This window comes from Odontesthes bonariensis, chromosome 1 (genome assembly GCF_027942865.1).
Source record: "Odontesthes bonariensis isolate fOdoBon6 chromosome 1, fOdoBon6.hap1, whole genome shotgun sequence".
NCBI classification, from domain to species: Eukaryota; Metazoa; Chordata; class Actinopteri; order Atheriniformes; family Atherinopsidae; genus Odontesthes; species Odontesthes bonariensis.
Window position 1 is genome coordinate 20,304,194 of NC_134506.1, and position 22,368 is coordinate 20,326,561.

The 22,368-nt window shown below is 37.7% G+C and overlaps 1 protein-coding gene across 2 annotated transcripts in view; it reads right to left on the bottom strand.

The window, feature by feature from the left end:
• Positions 1-1,926: 1,926 nt before the first annotated feature.
• ano5b (anoctamin 5b) overlaps positions 1,927-22,368 on the bottom strand; it is a 31,172-nt gene continuing 10,730 nt past the window's right edge. For both annotated transcript variants that reach the window (XM_075456462.1, XM_075456383.1), the window contains 19 exons: positions 20,233-20,294; positions 17,260-17,364; positions 14,143-14,211; positions 13,676-13,960; positions 13,339-13,458; positions 12,643-12,758; positions 12,397-12,531; positions 11,518-11,623; positions 10,800-10,860; positions 10,226-10,377; positions 10,046-10,120; positions 9,732-9,957; positions 9,439-9,617; positions 9,078-9,175; positions 7,129-7,259; positions 6,576-6,781; positions 6,242-6,423; positions 4,082-4,187; positions 1,927-3,986 (listed from right to left, as the gene is read on the bottom strand). In XM_075456462.1, coding sequence (XP_075312577.1) covers positions 3,753-3,986; positions 4,082-4,187; positions 6,242-6,423; positions 6,576-6,781; positions 7,129-7,259; positions 9,078-9,175; positions 9,439-9,617; positions 9,732-9,957; positions 10,046-10,120; positions 10,226-10,377; positions 10,800-10,860; positions 11,518-11,623; positions 12,397-12,531; positions 12,643-12,758; positions 13,339-13,458; positions 13,676-13,960; positions 14,143-14,211; positions 17,260-17,364; positions 20,233-20,294 — 2,648 coding nt within the window. In that variant the 3' untranslated portion in view covers positions 1,927-3,752. The remainder of the gene's footprint in view (positions 3,987-4,081; positions 4,188-6,241; positions 6,424-6,575; positions 6,782-7,128; positions 7,260-9,077; positions 9,176-9,438; positions 9,618-9,731; positions 9,958-10,045; positions 10,121-10,225; positions 10,378-10,799; positions 10,861-11,517; positions 11,624-12,396; positions 12,532-12,642; positions 12,759-13,338; positions 13,459-13,675; positions 13,961-14,142; positions 14,212-17,259; positions 17,365-20,232; positions 20,295-22,368) is intronic.

The window sequence follows — 22,368 nt, forward strand, 5'->3', positions numbered from 1 at the left end:
AATAGTTCAATCCGTTTTGCACCCTAACTGATGTCAGACATAATGAGATCGTCTCGAATAAGATTTATTTTGTGTCTTAATAACCTACTTGTGATCATATGTAAAAAAAAAAAGAAAAAAAAGAATGAATCATGGACAGTAAACCCCTGAAATGAAAGCTACAGCTCTCATGAGGGCGATGCTATGGAAACCAAATGAGCTGGGGTGGACCCCCCTTCCAACAAGCTTCTCTCCCCATCGTAGGAATTCATCAATAATTTAAGCATCTTCCCTGCTCTCATCCCCCTGACAACCACATCTTCCCTTTGGAAGGATGAACAAAATTCTGGAAACATAATAATTATTCTCATTTTATTTAATGGGGTGTCAAGAATATGGAAGCTTGTATCTGCCATTCTCCAGATGAAAACTATAATAGCCTGCATATATAACAACAGCCATAATGGTAATAATAATAACAACAATAATGATGATGGTAATGATAATAATAATGTTAACAATTCACTTTTAAGGAACAAAACGAGGGAAGAAAAGGATTGGTGTTTTTCTTGTCATTTGTGGGTATTGGCCGCCACCTGGTGGCTGTCAGTAAGAATCTTACACATCATTTTTGTAACTTTCTTTCTTGGTTTTTGAAATGATTGTAAGATAATAACTATTTTTTGTATTCATATTCATTTCCTAGAACACATACGTTGATCGGGGTTATTTTTGTTTTTTTTTGCAGTTCCCCTCAACTCAAAATTATGTTTTTAATTGTTATATTTGAGCTCCAGTGTGCTGAATAGTCAGTCATTATTCAGTCTAACTCATTTCAGAAACCAGCGTGCTATGTCTCTGCCTGTCATGAAAAAACAACTTACTTGCAGCACATTGCTGGATGTGATGCACTTAGTATTGGGTATACTCAATGATGACTGAAAGACAAGTGGGTGTATCCCATAAAGTGCTGAAACTACTGTCAGATATAAGACATTATGCTTATTTTGAATTTGATGCCAGCAACACACTTCAGTAAAGTAACAACAGGGGCAACAAAAGGCTGGAAACGGAAGAAGAAAACGAAGGTAAAGGAGAAAAAAAACACCTGTTAACATCTTGCAATGGATCTCACTTAGTAACGCCATTAAGAGCATCCAAAGTGGAGCTGAGTCTCACCAATCTGTGGAACACTGTGTAGCCGAATAATTAAACAGTTACTTTGTACACTGAAACAAAAATGTGAACAATAAATAAAAAAAACGTAACAACAATTGTTCATGATCTGTGATACCAAGTGCCAAAATGTCAACAAACCAAACTCTACCTTGGCCCCATTGGGTTCATCAATTTGTGATTTTAGAAAAAAAAACAAAAAACAAAACATATACTCATATGCCCATGCATGATAAGAAGCGCTGTATGCATTGGTGAATGAGATTTACAGTGCTGTAGAAGAGCGAATCATTTAGAGAAATCTCTTTATGCACAGAACAAGGCTGCATACTGACACTGAATAGATGTGATCTTCAGGCCGTCACACAGCATTTTATTGAAAGCAGGCATGTCGCTGCAAGGACTTATGAACACATCTGAAAACTACTGTCAGTGAACACAGTTCATTGCCTCATCCATCAATGAGAGATAAAACTCCATCATGCAGAGACAAAACATGTAAACAAGACTCTGATACCCTGCCAACTTCCATGGGCTCATTTCAGATGGATTGAGTTAAAGCGTAAAACTTTACTGGCATTCTGATTAATCGATGTTCGAAGCGATTTTTGTAAAGAGAGGGACCATCAGGTTTGCTATCAGCAAATGTTTCAAAAGTAAACCTATTTGTCGGTACAGTGGTGAACATGAAACGGGTATATTCTAGATTACAGGTCAACAGTAAAACCAGCAACACAAGAGAAACCCAAATAAGAAATAACTCAACAAAAATTTGTAATTTATTTGTTTATTGTGAATATTATCAGTTTTATATTTATGGCCAATAGATTACAGTGAACTGAAAATATAACAAAATATGTACATTTTAGCAATTCATGCACAGAACACCCACAGATGCAAATGACAGACGGCAGCAAAGCACGATATGAAACAGGACTTGAATTCAGATAGGAAACTTGTCATTACAAAAGCATACAAAAACAAGTAAACAGATATTTAAGGCATTTGTTTGTTGGGGAATTCATCTCGCACGCCACAGGATGTAACGCTCCAACACTTCATCCTGAGTTTGGAGAGGCAGGTGTAGAGCTTTGCTGTCAAAGATATCCTGCTGATAACTTGAATAATGGCTATATTATTTACATAGTCACACAGAGGTTTGAACACAATTACGAGAATCTGAACACAAAGCATTCAGAGGAAAAAAACGCACTGTGTCCGATTGATTATTCATCTACTTGTCGGCTGCAAAATGTGTAGCAGAGTTTTCTCACTTGTCTCGTCCCGTGCCAAAGTGGTATGTTTTTTTCTTAAGCCACTATGCATTTGAAAAACTCTTTAAACAACACTGCATGAGTATTTACACAGTGATAAGGAGCAAAAAATGAGCCACATTTTGCAAGTTAACTGACAGGAAATATCTTAAATTGAGGATTGTGAAGTAACTGAGCACAGTTGCTTAAGGCTACAGAGCAAAAGCAAATCAATAAATTAATTACATACAACCGATTTAAATAGAATATTCTTTATATCTACAGCAACACTTTGATACTAGTTTGACAGTATGAGCTACAAACTATTTCTTGACACTGAATTGCTGCATATTAAATGGATCCCAACTGGAAAAGAAGTACTCCTTTCTGTTAAACTCTAAAGGGAAAGTTACAATTAGTTCTTCAGGATACAGACTGTTATAATCTGAAAACCAAGAAAAACTACATGCCATTTTTTTGCATTCACAAAAAAAAAACTGGAAAAAAAGAAAAGCTGATGCATGATCAACTTTGACTAATCCACACAAAGTGATTGCATTTAACATAAGGTATGTGCAGATCTGCCAGCATTTTACCCATGTATTCTTCTCTTTTGGTAGAAGTCTTGTAATTGGTCCTGCAGCCAGCTCGTAACACATATGGAAGAATATATGTGAATCTGCAGCTGCTGAACGCATTATCCCTGCAGCCGGAACGAGGTATTTTGTTTTCAAATACACAGATTTTAAAAGATTTTCCCTAAAAAACAATACTTTCAAATGCAACTTACGAGCCTATTAGCCAAGCTATAAATCAGAGAAACTGAATATTATATAGCAATTCGAAAGGAGACATAGTGCAGAAGTCTGAGTCATCAACACCTGTTACTTTGTGTTTCAACTCAAATATTTCAACGTTTGTATGTTTTCTACATTCGATACATCATCTTATATTCTCACCTTGCAGAAAAATGAAATTAGTGACATAATCAACTTTTTAAAGGTTCACATGATATCATCACAAAATGAAACTCTATCTGCAGACAGCAATGGTTATTATCATACTGCGGAAGGGTAGAAGCTGCCGCTCTTTGTTGTTGTTTTCCATCCCACCATTTTCCAACATTTTTATGGCATAGAAATCTGTCATTAAAACAAAAATGTTTTTAAGCAAAATGAAAAAAAAAGTATTTTTTTTCTCATGCCTCTATATGAATCAATCCTAATATAGGAGCACATCTTAGAAAGTGTTAACATCTATTCAAATGTTAACGAATGTTAACGAACGTTTCTTATTTCAAAGCCCTTCCAATGTCCTCTCTTGGCTTCTTTAGTTAGAGGTATGTCACAGAGGCTGCAGGCACTCAGACAGCACTTCATGCTTGTCTGCTGTCACGGTCAATTCTGACAGTGGCTCTGTGAGGAAACTGGCGCTCAGCTGGAGTTTGAGCTTCTCCACCTCATAGTTATGCAGGTACTCTTGAATCAGGTAGCGCTCCCGTTTAATGCGTGCCTTCACATCCGATGGGACATCTGGGATCAACCACGCCACGAAGAACTTCACCACAAAGACCACATGCTGCAGCAACATTATTACATGGTAAAAATATGATTAATAATTATTTATTTTGCAATTATTTGAATATGGAGTGAGACCAAACTATGTTGCCTTACTTCCATGATAATAATGAAGGCCATTTTGGCAGCCAGGATGTGCCAGAACTGCATAGTGTGAGTGTACTCCCTCTCGTGGCCCGGAGGGTAACGGTAGTCCCGGTATCTGAAAAACAAGAAGCAGAAGGGCATCAAATGATCTGTGTTTAATCCATCCATTCATGGGCTTCCACTTATCCGAAGTCAGGTTGCAGATCCAACAGGTTTAGGAGAGACATCCCTCTCCTCAGCGACACTCTCTAGCCTCCTCTCAGTTGGATGTGCCTGGAAAACCTCCAAAGGGAGGCAACCAGGAGGCATTCTGGCGAATCTCATCCACTCCCGGCGCTTTCCCGCCAGGAAGCTTCATTGTTTAATATAATCACTAAATAGAATACGCTGAGACCAGAGGACATCGCCAAACTTTTTCATCTCCAAACTATCAAGCTCCAGCATTAGATCGAACCAACAGTAAATAAAATAAAACCAAATGTTTTCTGTCAGAGTAATACAACCTGCAGACAATAGTGGAATTGCAAAAAAAACTGATGTTTACTACTGCCTGACTATCAAAACAAAGCTGCAATACAAGCTCAGCACACACGCTACAGAAGAATTTAGGATTCAGACAAATTGACAGCTGGTTCCGCAAATAAAAAAACTGATGTAAACTTTTACACTAATAGTCGGGGAGCCAAAGTCTCAAAAAAGGGTTGAACCTGACATGGTCTGCTTTTTTATGTTCACACAAGAAATATAATAAAGCAAAATGAATTTATTGTTATATATTGATGATAACTATTACAACTTTAACTGAACAAAATAATTTAACATGACTTAATTAAATAGGTTCCAGAATAATAAGGAGGGTGGGCACACTGCAGATACTGCTCTTGTATCTGCAGTGTATTATATGGTATTTGCTGTATTATATTTCTTGTGTGACACATTTCCATTGGGAGAATAGGTTTGTATTAAAATGAGTTTCATTTGCCAAGGCCATGATGTTTAATAATATGGACATTAACAACCATGCTATAATATCAAGTATGTCTTTCGGAATTTTGAGGTTCTCAGCCTGTTGATCGCCTACTAGGCCTAGCAGTGAAATCATCACAGATCCAATGATTTTGGTTGTATTTTTCTAATTTTTTCTGTGGAATTAGTATACTGTTTGGTGAACAGAATGGCATATTGACTGATGTCATAATTTGGGGGAATAATTGATTGCCAATTAAGTAAAGATGAAAATATTGGAAAAAAGTGAAAAAACGCCTGATTTCTTTGCATTAAATTGAGCCAAAATCATGTAGAAATGTATTTTAAGAGTTATAATTTAATTGGATGTTGTCTCCACATGTGTTCTGTGCATCTGGAATGTATTTATTGACAGCTTACCCAACCCACTGAGGATTTGTAGAAAATTGTAATTTTCCAACATTTTCTATCAAAAAATGAAGGGTACATACACTAAAATGGCCACAATTTTTTTCCGCGATGTTTCCGGCAGAGCAGACCCTCTGATTATTGCTTCTTAGGGTCAAAGTGAACATAAAAACACAAATAAAAAGTATGGCAGACCATGTCAGGTTCAACCCATTTTATTGAGCTTTTGAGACTTTGGCTCCCCGACTATAATGCTAAAATCTGACTGCAACACACATCATAACAGAAAAATGTTATGCTAAATATAGATATTTTCATTGTACCTGTACATAACCCGTACATACCCACAAAACAAGTACAATCAAATGAAATCTAAAAACAAATTAATAAATCACTTCTATAGCAAATAAGCCAAGTCAGATAAAAAAAAGTTCAAGTCTGTCTTTAGGTGAACTGCTTTAACAATCTTGTTAAGCGATACTATGATGTTGATGATCTATTCAGTTCAAGTGAATTTAAGTCAACCCATGTTTTCCTACCATTGAGATGTGCCCCTTCCTGTAAAAAGGTTCATGCTGGCATCAGATGACCCATCACAATAAGCCACATATCAACAAGCTGCAAGATGATAAAACTCTCTATAAAGATGAGGGAAACCATACTTTGGTGACCATTTTTCCTGGGTATGTTGCCATGAGGGAGTTTAGCTACATTACTCAGCAGCATTAATGAGTGGTCAAATGATTAACAGGGTCAAATCTAAACGTGCATAAAAAGCTCTTTAAGCATTAATACCTGCAAGTGGAGGTGGAGTTTTCATACCAGTTGTCCTCTGGCATGTTGTCCCCAGGTATCTGTGAAATTTTGTATACTGACAGGCTGTTGTTGACATAACCCCTCATACTGGCGTCTTTACCGTAGGCATACAGGTACACCATACGGGGGATCATGTCTGAGGTGAAGGCCATGATGAAAGCCTGAAAAAAAAAATAAACACAAAAGGTGGTTGAAACTCTCGGTTTGATTCTTAAATTTCTTTTGAAAACTAAATTAATTTTGATGAATCATAAATATAGAAAGATTTATCAAATATAGAGATGTTGAAATAAGTAACAGAGTAAAAACTCACATTGGTAACAACAGACAAAATGGCTACTGCATTAAGTATCTCCTGCCAGGCTCCGATGTTTCTGGCCTTGGATGCCACTGGTCGTCTGAACTGAGTGGTGAACTTCCAGGCATCTACCCTGATTTCCAGGATGTTGTTGCACAGAGCCAGGAGGGGGGCCAAGGGGAAGGAGGCCACAAACAGCGTGATGAAACCAAACTGGATCACTGACAATGACATGAAGAGCACCCAGAGTGATTCCAAAGAAAAGGCAGAAAGTGAAACAGAGCAACTTTTTTAGGAATTGGCAATGTATGAATTGGACAAATTTGGATTTTAATGAATTTGGTTTGATTGAATTATGATAGTATTACAATGAATTGGATTATAATTCACTTGAATTGGACTGTATCTTTGAAGCACCTTTGTGATTTGGTACTACATAAACAAAACAAAACTGAATTGAATTGAATTGAATAAACCGAATTGAAAAACAGGGAAGCTGAAGGTCATAAGATGACATTTCCTGATCCATCTGTAGGGATCCAGCAACCAAACCCGTTCAATATCTTACCCATCTCCAGGTACTCATAGAACAAGCCCAGTTGGCCGAAGTTCAGCAGAACATTGTCCTGCTCCCAGCGGCTGTAATGGTTCTCAGGATTGTGCCGTCCCTTTCTGCTGCTCCACCAGTTACGCATTAACCTACCAAGAAGCAAATGATTTAAATTTTTATGCTGAACTGACAATAATTAGTTTTTCTTTTTAGTAAGCTCTGATTTGATGTGAAAAACTGAGCAAGTCAGCAAATAGCTACACGACAGTACACACAAACTACAGAAAAAACCCAGCTCATATACTCAAAAGAGGAGAATCAAGGAAAGAATGAACAACTGAAACACCAGAAGAAAAGACATCTTTAAATAAAAACATATAAAAGTAGGCTGGATAAATGACAACAGAAACCACCTAAGTGATCTGTCATGAATGGCCAAATTAGACATATAGACATTAACTGCATAGCATCTCTGCACTTCTGATGGGAAGTACATTATTCGTTTGGTTTCAATCTGCAATGTTGATTTATACACACATCAAAAGATGTTGAGTTGTTAAGACTTGATGTGAAACATGTCATGTTTTGCTTCAAAATACTGACTTCTATGTATGCAGCAAGCGCTCAGGATACTGCTAAAAATAGATTCTTCATTTATACATTAAAAGTGTTTTCTTGGCAGCTTCATCTTAACCTGCAAATCTTCTCTATAAATCAAATATAATCAAATCAAATTTATTTATATAGCACATTTCATGTACAAACAGTTCAAAGTGCTTTACATACAATAAAAGCATTGCAGCAGGGAGTGTAAGAAGCATTAAAAATACATAAAAGAATATAAAGAGAAACAAATAAAATAATTTAAATGAATTTAAAAACAAGCAACAGTCTAGATAAGTTAAAATATATTTCATGCATAGACACATGAGAACAGAAATGTTTTTAACCTGGATTTAAAAATGTCTACATTTGGTGAGAGTTTAATCTCCACTGGCAGTTTGTTCCACTTGTTTGCAGCATAACAGCTAAATGCTGCTTCTCCATGTTTAGTCTGGACTCTGGACTGGACTAGCTGACCTGAGTCCTTGGATCTAAGAGCTCTGCTAGGTTTTGTCACACCCTTGGACTCACGTTTGTAGTTTCATGTTTAGTTTATGCTTTTGTTTACAGCCCATGCTTAGTTTTTGTCACGCTTTAGTTTCCCTGCACTCTGTCCATTAGTTCACTCACGTCACCTGTGTTTTTTCCTCAGCTGCACTCACTCCCCAATCACTCCCAGCCCTCTATTTAGTTTCCTGCCTCCCCTGTCGTTTTTGTCGGAGCTTTGTGTTTGTTACCTGCCTTGACCAGATTCCCGTAGATATCTATGTTCTGCGTTCCCTTCGTTAAGTTAAGTACTTATTCCATGTCATGCACAGTCTGTTTTTTGGATCCGGCTAAGCCGCGCTTTTGGTTCGTTACTTTGTTTATTTTTGTGAAATAAACCCAGTTTTCCTTTGAAGTCCGCATCCGTGTCCTCCCTCAACATCACCTTCTTGACAGGTTTATATTCTCTGAACATATCACAGATGTATTTTGGGCCTAAACCGTTCTGGGATTTGTAAACAATCAGCAGGCTTTTAAAATCTATTCTGTGACTGACTGGAAGCCAGTGTAAAGATTTCAAAACTGGTGTGATGTGTTCAGATCACTTAGTCCGGGTTAAAACTCGAGCAGCAGCGTTCTGGATGAGCTGCAGATGTTTAATGCTCTTTTTGGGATGTCCAGTTAAAAGAGCATTACAGTTCACTATACTGTGAAAATGATTATGGATAAGCAGAGACATGATCAATCTCTCAACTGAGGTATTTTTTCTGATATTTTGTGCATGTGAGAATATGATAATGCCATGATGACATGCTCCAGAAAAACAGTGAGTGAATGAGAGTTTAAAGTAGTAAGGAGTTGAGATTTGATGGACTCACGGCAGCAGAGCCTCCTGAATGTTTCCCCATAACTGCTTCCCAACCATGACGATCACCAGCTGTGTGGTCAGCTCTATTAGACAGCCTCCTGGATCACACTGGGACAGAAAGAGACTCGACATTTTATGAAACATTTTATCTTGATGCACCTTTCCTGCATTAGATTTCAAAATGTGTAAAATCACGTGTTAGTGGGTGTTTTGACCAAAATAAAGTGTTTTCAGCCCATATTTTCACTGACTTTTCATTTTTATGTGTGGACGTTTTTATTAAAGAAATTCACCACTGATATGCAAGAAAACATTAAATGATTGAAAATTCTAAGAAGGGTTTAGTTTCAAAGAAGTGCCATAAATTTCACCTCCTCGTTCCTCAGCTTGCTCGATCTGCCAAACATGTATGAGTATTGACCAGGATAACCCACAAATTTGCCTTTGAAGAAGGCCACATAGAAGCAGGAGGAGTAGTAGTTGACAAACTGGAACAGAAACATCTTCATCGTCAGTCTGTTTTCATACTCCATGTGAGTTTTTGGTATTTCTGCGGGAGGCAAATGGTGTAAATGGCCTCATGTTACAATCAACATGAGACAGTAGATCCGGGTAAAATTTCTGCCATATGTGATTTTGTGTTTGACCGATGACATCATCTTACCCATATCAGTGATCCAGATGGCCACCCTCTCATAAAAGAAGTTAAGGATCATGATGATGACAAAGTTTATGCAGGAAGCAGTGACAGAGGTCGCAAGCTGTGGAGTGATAAATCTGCCCACCAACTGGATGTTTCTCAATGGGTCTTTAATGATACTTGCAAAGGCTGCATAAACGGCCAGCCTGTACACTATCACCCCGATAATACAGGCCACAATCAGCGAAATCTGTGGAGAGCACAAACAAACATAATGTAAATACTTTGATAGTATATGACAAAGCACACAGATGCACACAAAATGAGATCTTAGTTACCCAGAATATAACGGTGGCTGAAGAGAGGCAAAAACGAGCACACTTGCTGGTGACGGGGAGATATGGCTCCATTTCCTGAAAGATTCATTACCATTTACTGTTTTAAATAAAGTTATTAACACAGTTTACAAAAATAGAGTATGAGATTATTGTCATGTTTGCAGCCAGGTTGTAAAGTACCTGTGTGATCTTGTTGAGTCTTCTGTTGGTGCATCTGATCTCAAACTCTGGGCGGATTTGAAGCTGCTGCTGCTCCTCCTCAAAGTCCACCAAGTCCCACTCGTACTCCAGCCGGGCCTGACGCCGCTTCCAGAACTCCAAAAACAGAGTAACTGCAATAATGAAAAAAAACAAAAAACATTTCAAGACCATAAAGAGATTTTATTGTACAAAAATAACTTTGTTTTATGATGTGTGTGCCATTGTGTATGTGTGTTTATATGTATTCTGTTTTTTCAGACATTTGTGGCCTTAATCTTGCTGTGACTTGTGTTGGATTTGTGAAGAATAACATGTTTGAGCTTTGCCATGACTCACTCGTGGCCCAGACTGTGCTCACAGTCTGTCCTACTGCTGGTAAATGACAACATAACTGTGCTAGCAAGCTTTTCTGGGCAGAAGCAGTGTGGATAAAGGTGAATGCTTCAGTGTGAAAAGGTTTAATTGGGAATATCTGTTCCACAAGAGGACAGGGGGTTCATTGCATCTCCTAAGGAAGTTAAACACAGTAAGAGCAGCACAGACTGACACTCACCCCATATCCCCATAAATATGGCGAAGAATACTGTTCCCTCATTGTCAAACAGATGGGATTGCTGGAAGAGAGAATATGGGAAATCATAATTTCCATGGAAAAGCTGAGGAAGTGGCATGCTGGGCACAAACAGGGTGACATACCGGTTACTCAGCAGGCTGTAATTTATCTTAGGTATACAGTTTTATTAAATGTTCTTGACCCCAAACAGTTTTTTGTTGTGACATATTCAATGAGACTTGGTTTGCACATCAAGATAATTACATATATACAACCCCGTACAAAAAGTTTGGGATGCCATATCAAATACTGAAACTGAGAAATGTTACAGTTTTGGATAAACCTGTGCTCATTGGGAGGGATTAAATTAATAATGCCTCCCAATTTTTAGTGCTGAGAGACCGGGTGCCATTTAAACAAATGACTTGTTACATAACCTACCAGATGTTTTCTTTCAGCATTACAAAACTTTTACATCTTTTTTTTTATGCACAAACTGCTTGGAAATTTGTGCTGTCTACAATTCAAAATAAACTTTTTAGGTACTATTCTCTGTTGAATTTAAGATTTCATTTATAATTTCTGTTTTCATTTACCTTTCACACTGAAATCCAAGTTGTAACTAACTTAAATTGTACTGAATTTGTGCACTACATGTAAACACATGTTATTTTTGGCTTTGAAAATGTAATTTAATAACACAAATTAGAATAATTACCCAGGATGAGAGACAAGTGGAGTTGAGCTTCCAAAAAGGGCACTTTTTATCACAAAGAGGACACATCACAATACTGCCTCCGATCTCAGCATCACATATTTCTTTGCTGAAGAGAGAAACAAAGCTGCATTCATTCAAAGTAGCTCCTAAAATGTAATAAACAATGAGCAGGCTATCATTCATGTTGCATTAACAATAATGTGGCTACCGAAATTGTGGTCAGTTTACAGGCACATTTCCTGTTTCAAGAAGGCTTTGTCCAAGCAAAAAAAGTTACTGTACATAGAAATATTTTTTCCTTTTTGTTTGTGGGTCAACTTGACTGGTAAATCTTGATATCGACCTGATAAAACATTTCAACCAGGTCTTATCTCCCAGCAGTCATCACTGCGATGCCTGACACAAGAGTATGTGGCTGAGTGGGCGCAAACACCTGCAAACTTTTAATTAAGCTCTTGAACAGAATATAATTGCTGGCTTTGGTATTAAACAGTTCACAATCACACAGACCTGCTTGTCAGCTAATTAGCTACACCAGCTAAAGTAATCCAGTTTAATGGAACAGTCCAGCAATAAATCCCCCCATCAGGAAGTCTGAACGCTCAAATGAAATGTTTAAGAGATCTGTTGATTCAACTTAACTATCACTGTGAAGGCTGCAGTTTGTGGTGATTATGTTACTGCATTATATAGACAGCTGCTACTCTTATTTGGCCTCAATTAAATAAATGGTGTTGACAAAACAAGGTCTTATAAAGTGACATGTAGTTTTAACCGGCAGCTTCCTAAAAAACCTTCATGAGGTACAAGATATAATCTTTATGTGTCACATAGTACCATAACTTTGGGAGTTCCAGGAGGATCCCTGGTGGTTCTAACCTTGATAGGTTGTCATCATAACTGAGCACTCCATAGGTGAAACATATAACGCCCATGACAGCCGCGAGGAAGAGCATCTCTGTGTAGAAGCCCAGCCAGGCAAAGTAGATCCCAATCTTCTCCCCATAATATTTCCTGCAGCAACAACAAATAAATTAAATTAAATTTAATGAAATTTAAAGTCAGAATCAGAAAAATAAAGTCATATATGTTTGGGAACTACAGACGACTGCATTTAGATTTGACCTGATTAGGTTCAGAGGCTGTTCTTTGTAGAAGCAGAGAAACCTTGCCCAGTGGCGGTACAGGTTGAAGCGCTCGCTCTCACACTCAGCATTTCTTGCCTTTTTCCAGTATCGGCACTGTTAGCAAAAGACACACGTTAAAACAGGCTATAGAACATCAAAAAGGAAACAATTAAGTAAAACAAGTCTGTGGCGTTTTTTAAGATGATAGATCTTGGGAGCAACCAAAGCATTAAATATATATTGAGAAAATCTTAATTTTATAATTTTGGCTATGGAAATGGTAAATACACAAACGAATATATCTGAAAAAAGTAATTGTGTCCTCAATTCAACATTTCCGAGGCCAATTTGAAGCAGAATGAGTACTTTTGTAGACACAAATGTCACAGTGGCAGCAGAATTTGAGGTATCAGTATGAGTAGTATAAAAGTTCTCATTCTACAGAACTGCTTGTCAAGGCACCTTATTTTGTCATGCCTACAAATGCAGGCATATTTTAGTGCTGCGTGAGGTCTAGAAGACATTAAAGTACTAAATATGGGATTGGGTTACTTAAACTTTAGTCCTGAGTCCTTAACTGTAAGGAGGTTCGGAAAAAAAGTAGCAGCTGGACACAGACATGGAAGAAAAATGTCTCAGAGAATGGAGAACCAGCACCTTAAAACCGCTGCTCACTTGAAAAGACATATCTTACATCATGAAGTGGAAAAGCTGCCGTGTATGTCCCATTGCTGAGTAATCGCTTGATTCCCGTCTTGTCTTTATCTTTCCGGCCCTCGTTGAAGTACGGACAACGAGCCAGGATATAAAAAACCTACCAACAACAACAAAGAGATTTAACAAAATGTTAGATTTGCTTAAGTGCTGCAAGATTATTTTCTAGCACTGCAGAGAAAACCATAAAACATACACACATCTCTATAAATCTTACAGTGTTTACTGTGTTAAATCGTAGAAGAATCCTCATTTGTAAAAAACTAAATCTTAGAGATTGACGACATAGCAAAAGAACGTGTTTTTTGGAGACTTACAATTCTGTTTCGTGTGGATGGCGGGAAGAACGTGTCTTTGTCATTGATAAGGAAGAAGTCAGTCTTGGTCTTGTCAAAGTGGGAGGTAAAATAGTCAGGTTGTGGGTTCATGATGTGGTCTGGTAGGCGAAAAGGGTGTGAGAGCCACTCCAATGGGACTTCCTGACCATGAGGAATGTCACTCTCCTTGAAAGGAACTTTGATCTTCAAGACATCAGCGTAGGTGACCAGTACTTCCCATGGAGCGTGGATCTTCAAGAAATATGTTTTTTTGTCTTTGGAGTCCTGACAGAAGAATAATTGTGAAAGAAAATCTTTAACTCTGTAACTGAAAATTTTTACACTTGATTGCAGTGCAACATGTCAGACACTGAGTCATCCCTTTAAGACAATTTTCAGCAAAATTCGATGTGCCTCAGCAAACTCTCCACTAGATGGCAAAGCTGCTCTGAGTTTGAGTTCCTTACGGATTTATCTTCTGTCTCCAGCTCCAGGCCCGTTTTCTCAAGGTTGGCTTCAAACTCCCTCCTTCTTTCCTGTGGATAAACACGCATACTACAAGCATTAGAGCCACACAGAGGCCAAAAGCCTCAGCTTGCTTTCTCCAAATTGAACAGGACTCATGTCTGGCAACTTTCTCAGTTCATTCTGAGCATTTGCTCAGAGTCATGCCTCAACCTTTGATGTGCAGAAAGTTAAGTTTGGGAAAAGGGTCACATGGGGACATTAGGTGGGTGTGAAAATAGGTGGTGCCTCTGACAAAAGAAAAAAAAAATAAAATAAACAAGAATAAACCATTCGAATGGATTTAAGGGACAATTACAAGGATCAATATCATTGTCTGATCCAGTTAAATAAAACAAGGGTACTGGAACGTTTGTATTTTACTGTGTGAACCTGCAAGATACAGCTAAACAGAATCTTTTTATAATTACATTTAAAAAAAAAAACATTCATATATAAATTCTATTTTCATACAGGTAAATTAATTAGACCAGATTAGATAAAACAGATTAGAATCATTATTTAAAAATGATGGATGATCTGAAGAATTGCCAGCAAAGCAACGACAGTTGAGCTGATGGATCTATTTAAGTCTTCATCCTGCTCTGTATCAGATGAGTCTAAAATTGACCTCGTCCTTCCTGCCATGTGCGAGCCTACCAGGAGCATCATCTCAGGCATCACCCCTTGTGGGACTTAACAACACAGCAACCTCTACCAAAACAAAAGAGTCCATAGAGGAGAAAAAGGCTAAAGATTACTTTAAAATGTAACACTTTATATTATAATATTTTAAACAAATGCTTCCTATTGGAGATATAGTAGTGTAAGAAAAACACAGTCAGTCTCTCTCTGTCAGTCATGTGTTTTATGTTGTGACAGCTGGTCCTACCACACATGCATGCAGTAAAGGAGGAAATGTAGGAGGATGTAAAGGATGTAAATCCCTGTTGTGCAGTATAAAGTGTGCAGACGGTCAGGTTTTTCTGAACTAAAAAGCCTCCCATAGAGAGAGGGAAGGAAGCAGTTCACACTATCCAATATTTTCCCTGATAGAGGGATCTACAAACTGTCTGAAGGACTCCCACATAGGTTTCACATAGGTCACCTAAGCTTTCTGTTTGTTTTGGCTAGAAATTCTGCAACAGCTACCGGCTGTCTAAATGTTAAATGTGTAATTCAGTGTCAAATTGATCCAGAGCCAATAATAGAGGCCACATAAGTAATATACACATGTGTGAGCATGTGTCCATATTAACCTGCAGTTTATAGCCCCAAAGCTGTCGCTGGTGGCTGGTAGTTTCTGATGCTGCTTAAAACAATAATGGCTAATTACTGGATGCATCTCTGGTTCTATGATAATGTGGGAAGCTAATGAATGTTGAACAGTTGCTTTTCATGAAATTACTGCAGCACAGAAAAGGAAAGATGTTAAAAGAGAGTAAGTATACGAGCACTGAACCGAGTCTTTGCACAAACTAGCAGAGCTTAAGAAATGAGACAGTTGCTACAGGTAGAAGACTGCTCATTTTAGCAGTTTTGAGCTAACAAGATCCCATTACAATCTGTAATATTTCACATCTGTGTTCCACAGGAGTGTTGTATTCAAATGGTATAGCTTTATTTATTTATTCGTTTTTATTTAAACCTTTATTTAACCAGATAAGACATTTGAGAGCAAATTCTAGTTTGAAATGACAACCTTTATAGCGGCTCTGAATCGGTCAGACGCTGACGCATAAATTTGGTTTAACGTCCGTCGTTGTACCTTTAACAAATAGGTTGAAATGTGAGTCTAAGGCTGCGGCTACACGGAAACGTTTTTCACTGTAAACGATACTTTTTCTTATCGTTTCGCTGTCGCGGCCACACGGAGCCGGCGTTCCCACTACCCCAAAACGATAGTTTTTGAAAACGGGTTCCAGAGTGGGAAAGTTTGAAAACGGCCTCGTTTCGTTTCCATTGTTACAGCGAAAACGTTTTTGCGTCAGTCACACGTTGACGCTGTGAGCCAATTTTAACACTTCTCTATTGTCTCACAGCGTGGCGTGACACAGCGGCGTGTGTATTGCATCGTTTCATCGTTTTCATCCGTTCTCGTTTGGACAGCAGCGCGTTTCCGTGTGGTCGCAAGAATTTTCGTACCCGTTTTAAAAAAAAACCTCGTTTCGTTTTCGTGTAGCCGTAGCCTAAGGCTAGAAGACGTTCGTCCAGGACAGAATCTTTGCCCACAGAAACTGGTGACAAGCGCTTATAAAAAAAGAATTTATATCTAATTTGGAATACAATCATGAAAATGTGCACACCACCTGAGCCACAGTGAAAAAAGAAGAATCTTTTCACCAGCTTTTGCGCAAACAATTTTTTTGGCCACTTGGGGGTGGTAGGAATGAGCTGTGAATACAACAACAAAAAAAAAGCAAAGAAATACTTATTTAAAATATTCACTGCTGAGCTCTTTTTTTGTCCTAAAGCATATATCAGGTTATTGTGCTGCTTAGTTCTCCACTATGTTTAGTATGAATGTCTGTGCCCAGAAACCACAGTATTCTGTGAGTGATATAGATGTCCACTCTTAAGTGCCCCTAAAAAATAGTGTACATGGCCTTTGGACTAAAATAATCCCATAAAACAACTATTGAGAGCCTCAACAGCTTTGAGCAACTGATTAGTTTGTTCCCAGACTCTCATTATTATTGCTAAATAATGAGTAAATTATCAATAAAAGGAAAACACCATGACTGCACTGTATGAAACCTCCTACTTCCTTCAGTCTTCCACACTTGACCAATAATGATATGATTTGTAGTCCACTATGTAATTATTTCTCTATTTGTACACTTTTCTTCATGCCATCCTTCTGTTTAACACAACGTATAACTTTAATTCTGCAGATTTCAACAGTTGTTTCACATCACAAATGTCATGAGTTATCAGAAAGTCCCTCTGCTCCCTTCCCCTCCTGGACATAGATTGTGTAATCATGCCAGCTGCATCACACTGAGTCATTTGTGTCATTGCAAAATGCTGAGTGGTCAAAAATGAAAATAAGAAACTTGTCAGTTTTGAGTTAGGCTTACCTGTTTTCTTTCATCTTTATCATCTACGTAAGACAACACAAAGTCTATTCTGCGCACTCCATCCCTGAAGAACACTGTGTCTCTGTTCGGTTGGAGCTTCTCTGTCTGAATGAGAAACAAATCACAGTTTGCAATATGCAACACAAAACAGATACTGTAGATCTGATGTATTAGACGGAGCATATAGACTAGTGACACCAAAGACATTCATCTGGCATCCACATGTTGGGATTAAACTAAAAAGCATTTCAAGAGAAGCTTTGTTTGTCAGAGAAAGTCACTTTAGAAAGTGGACACGATGACTGCAGGAAAACCACACATAACAGGAACGTCTGGACTCTGTACAATTACAGCCTATCATTACGTTAAAAATAGATGATAGTGGAGGAGGAACATGATTGATATGTTTAAATCAACTTCTACACTTCAGTCACGGTCTTAAATCATAATCTCTAGATTATTCAACGAGACTTTTATTCTACGAATGTTGAAAACTTTCTGTCTCTGATGCTGTAAACCTAAAAGACAATACTTATAAGACATAAATCCTGTAACCTTGAGCAATGTTTCATTTTATTACTATAATTCAGATGGAAACTTTTTCAAACACGAGAACTTAACTGCACATACTTAAATAACCTGATTTCAATGGGACATGGTTTATTGGTATACTGCTTTACAGAGGGTACGGTTTATCAAAGATTCATGAAAAACAAAATTCAAGATAATACACAGTGTAATATTGTGTTTTTCAATCCAAACTTTACGCAGATCATTTCTATCACAGAAATGTACGGAAGCGTAACTCCAAACGTAATATCAAATATTAATATGAATACATGGATCACCTTAAAAATGCATCCCTTTAACTGTTATTTTTATAGTGGGAGACACGAAATCCATGGTAGCAGTTTTTTCTATTTAACTTCTGAGTAGTGATGGTTCCTGCCATTATTTATGAGGTGCTTCTTGTTAACAGTGACTGAAATCTATGGAGTAAAGTAGCTTTCAAAATGTTCGTGTGCATAAACTAGAAATGCATGCATATGTTTTGATGTTCGTGTGCATAAACTAGAAATGTGTGCATAAACTAGAAATGTGTGCATAAACTAGAAATGCATGCATATGTTTTGATGTTCGTGTGCATAAACTAGAAATGCATGCATAAATGAGTCCAAAAGTTTTGACATCAAGAATTACGAGTTACGCATGCAAGTTTTTTTTTTTTTTTTTTTTAAACTTTATTAGTAATTCAACAAAATAACAGTTTACAAATGTGAGCATAACGCCAAAAAGAAGATAGCCAGGGGGAGCATAGGAATAATAATAAAAAGAAGAAGATGACCTTCATGAAACAACAAGAAAGCTAATGAACACAAAGACATGTGTGCCAAGGAATCTCTTGTAACAAAAAAATAAAAATAAAAATAAAATAAAAAATAAAAAAAATTAGGAATTATCGTCCAAAATCCCAAGTTGGGAACAGGCCCATATAGTTGTTTTTGCTTTTTTATTAAAAACAACTATATGGGCCTGTTCCCAACTTGGGATTTTGGACGAACTGTTGTCATAATTCCTAATTTTTATTTTTTTTTATTTTATTTTTATTTTTATTTTTTTGTTACAAGAGATTCCTTGGCACACATGTCTTTGTCTTCATTAGCTTTCTTGTTGTAAGTGCATCATGAAGGTCATCTTCTTCTTTTTATTATTATTCCTATGCTCCCCCTGGCTATCATCTTTTTGGCGTTATGCTCACATTTGTAAACTGTTATTTTGTTGAATTACTAATAAAGTTTAAAAAAAAAAAAAAAAAAAAAAAAACTTGCATGCGTAACTCGTAATTCGTAATTCGTAACTCGTAATTCTTGATGTCAAAACTTTTGGACTCATTTATGCATGCATTTCTAGTTTATGCACACATTTCTAGTTTATGCACACGAACATTTTTGACAGCTATTTTACTCCATAGAAATCATGCTTGCTTTGTTATACTACTGTTCACAAGCTTAACGACAGCTTGAAGAACAGAGTATGTTCAGCAGTTTACTGAGCTCCACCCAGCTCGTTTATCAGACTCTAACATCCACTAACAGACTCTCTCTTAACTTGGGTGTGGACACTGCTCATTATACACATTTTTAATCAAACACTGTTAAGAAAATAAGAATTCACTCTGATAGTGCTAAAAACTAGTGTTATACTAGTCTGAAACCTAATTTTATCAGTGTTACAGTCGATCATCCACTCTGCTGAAAGGCCTTGTGTATAAAACCAAACAGACTGACAGCAGGCTTTTGTTTGAGCAGCGACATTTTATTTCTGTCTCACTTTCTAAATTATGAGAGGAGCTCTTTGAGACTGCGAAGTCTTGTGACTCAGCAATCGGAGCAGAGAGTCAATAAAAGGTCAGTCGAAATCAAACAAACATACAGTAAGCATTGACAAAATACTCCTTGTCAATAGAAACAAAGTGACACAGGCTAACAAAAGTGTAACACCATCATCAACTGAAACTGTTACAGATTAAATAGGGTTTAAAATAAAATTAAATAAAAAAGAAATAAAATATCTTAGGAAATATGCTTATTCACTCTCTTGAAAACAATCCCAAAAGAAACTACATATAGCATCCAGTTAGCTTGACATCAAGACTGGAAACAGCTCCACATCTGTGAGGTTGCTAAACAACCAGCATAGAAACAGGAAGTCACCGCATCCACCCAATAGAAAAGATAGAATAGAATTAAATAAAATATAATCTAATAAAAAAATAGATGCTGCCCTCTGTAAGCACTGTTCTTTTATATTAAATAAATTAGACATAACATGGCTAAACAAGCCTTCCAGAAGCTTCAAATCTAATGTAAAAGCATCAGAAGTATCCATATTCTTATCCAACTCCTGACAACTCTTGTTTTCATGAAGAATTTTTGAATAAGTTTAAAGGCCCACAGATACTGTAAAACTTACTTCTGCATGTCCTGGTAGGGAATTTCTTTCAGATGAACTGACACCATTTCCACTGCTTTCATCTGCAAAATAAAAACATACGATAACATAGGTAACTGACCACACTTATATGATGCCTTTTAAACTGTTTCTCCAGGTTCCTCACTCATCCAGCGCTCCTTATGCTGTACACAGAGTATGCAGCACTTTTTTCTACCAACACATTGAAGAACACAGCAGGGTCAATGTGGACTTCAGAGTCTTGCACAAGGATACTTTGACACAGGGAAACACTGGGGATTGAACTGGCACCACCCCGTAGCTCAGAGGGCATAGTCCTCTATATTGAAAACGTAGCTTCATACAAGATGCTATCCAAAGCAGTAAATATGTTCAAATCCCATATTTATAAGTCTTTTATTTTCTGTTAGATTTTATTCTTTGTTCAAACATTTGATTTGTTTTTTGGACTTTTTTTTTTTAGATATATAAAAAATCTTCAACTACAACCCCCATGCCAGAAAACATGAGACCCTGTGTAAAGTATTAATATAAACAGAACCCATAGATTTATAGGTCGCATAAACAGGAAACATAGAAAACTTATCAACTGTTGAAAGTGAGATATTCTACTACTGTAAAAAGTATTAGCTCATCATGAATGTGATGGCTGTCAACATATGGTAAATGAGCAGATTTTTGTTCTGAAAAGATTAAAATGCACAAAAATATCAAGACAACATACTAGTTGTAGTTTTAATGGAATATCTAGTTAAATATTTACCTTTATTCACCTGCAGTGTGTACAGGAGCAGATCATAATGAAATTATTATTGTTACTTTGGGGAGAACAATTAAAATTACCTGGAGATGTTCAGTTATTTTGAACTGTACGTTACCACATGCATCTATTATCCTCTGGCAGATATCATGCATGTTTCTTATTAAGGAACAGCTCACAGGTTTTCAGCTAATTTTAGACTTGACTGGGATCAACAAGTGGATGCCCTCCACACGTCTTGATGGCTCGTGCTATGTTATCAGCTCAGATATTAGCTCTGACAGTGGGTAGCTGTACAATTCACAACACAATACTGAAGCAGTTAGGCGTGGCAACGCACCGTGTGTGCATTTACATTGTTTCACATTTTGTGCAGGAAATAGTTTTAGAAAAAAAAAAAACATTGACTTCCACCGGTCACACTTTCCTGTTTACATGCACCCACACCCAATGAGGGAAAACAATAATCCAGAAATAAAGTCATGATAACGTTTTCTCCACTTATCACAGACATGTTGTAAGTTAGCTAAGCCAGGGTTAGCTCAGTTTATATCCACGTTGAATACATGCTGTCCATCCATCCATCCATTTTCTATACCCGCTTAATCCAACTCAGGGTTGTAGGGGGGGCTGGAGCCTATCCCAGCTGTCATTGGGCGAGAGGCCGGATACACCCTGGACAGGTCGCCAGAGACAAACAACCATCCACACTCACACCCATTCCTAGGGTCAATTTAGAGTCGTCAAATAATGTTTTTGGGCAGTGTGAGGAAGCTGGAGTACCTGGAGAGAACCCACGCACATACGTGGAGAACATGCAAACTCCATACAGACAGGTTGTGGCTGGGATTTGAACTAGGAACCCTTTTGGTGTGAGGTGATGGTGCTAACCATAACACCAGCCCAATATGTGGTGTGCAACATAAGAATAATCAAAAACAGCGTATCCCTTTAAGAGTAGCTGGCCAGCAATCTCATGACTGCAGGCATCTAAGACAACCTCAAATTACAAATAGTCCATTAAAATCCCTCAGTCTTTTGGCAGCATCAGCAGATACAGGCTCTTACCATATTGGTAAGCACTGAGCTGAGAGAGAAATGAGGAACACTAAGACGGCGGCACACACATTTCTACACACAACATTCCAGCAGAACCTCCCTCTTCCTGCATGGTAGCCTTTGGCATAGGGAATGTGCTCATGTAGCACTGCTTTGCTCGTTGCCTGCTTCCCTATTATTCCTGAATGGTGGGAAAGCAGCACTTCCTGTGGGGGAGGCTGCATGCAGACTTTAGAGAGGGGGAGGAGCTGGAGGCCGGGGTCGCTGCTGTACCAGAAGTCCAACCTCCTCCTGAAAGAAACACACTCAGCACACAA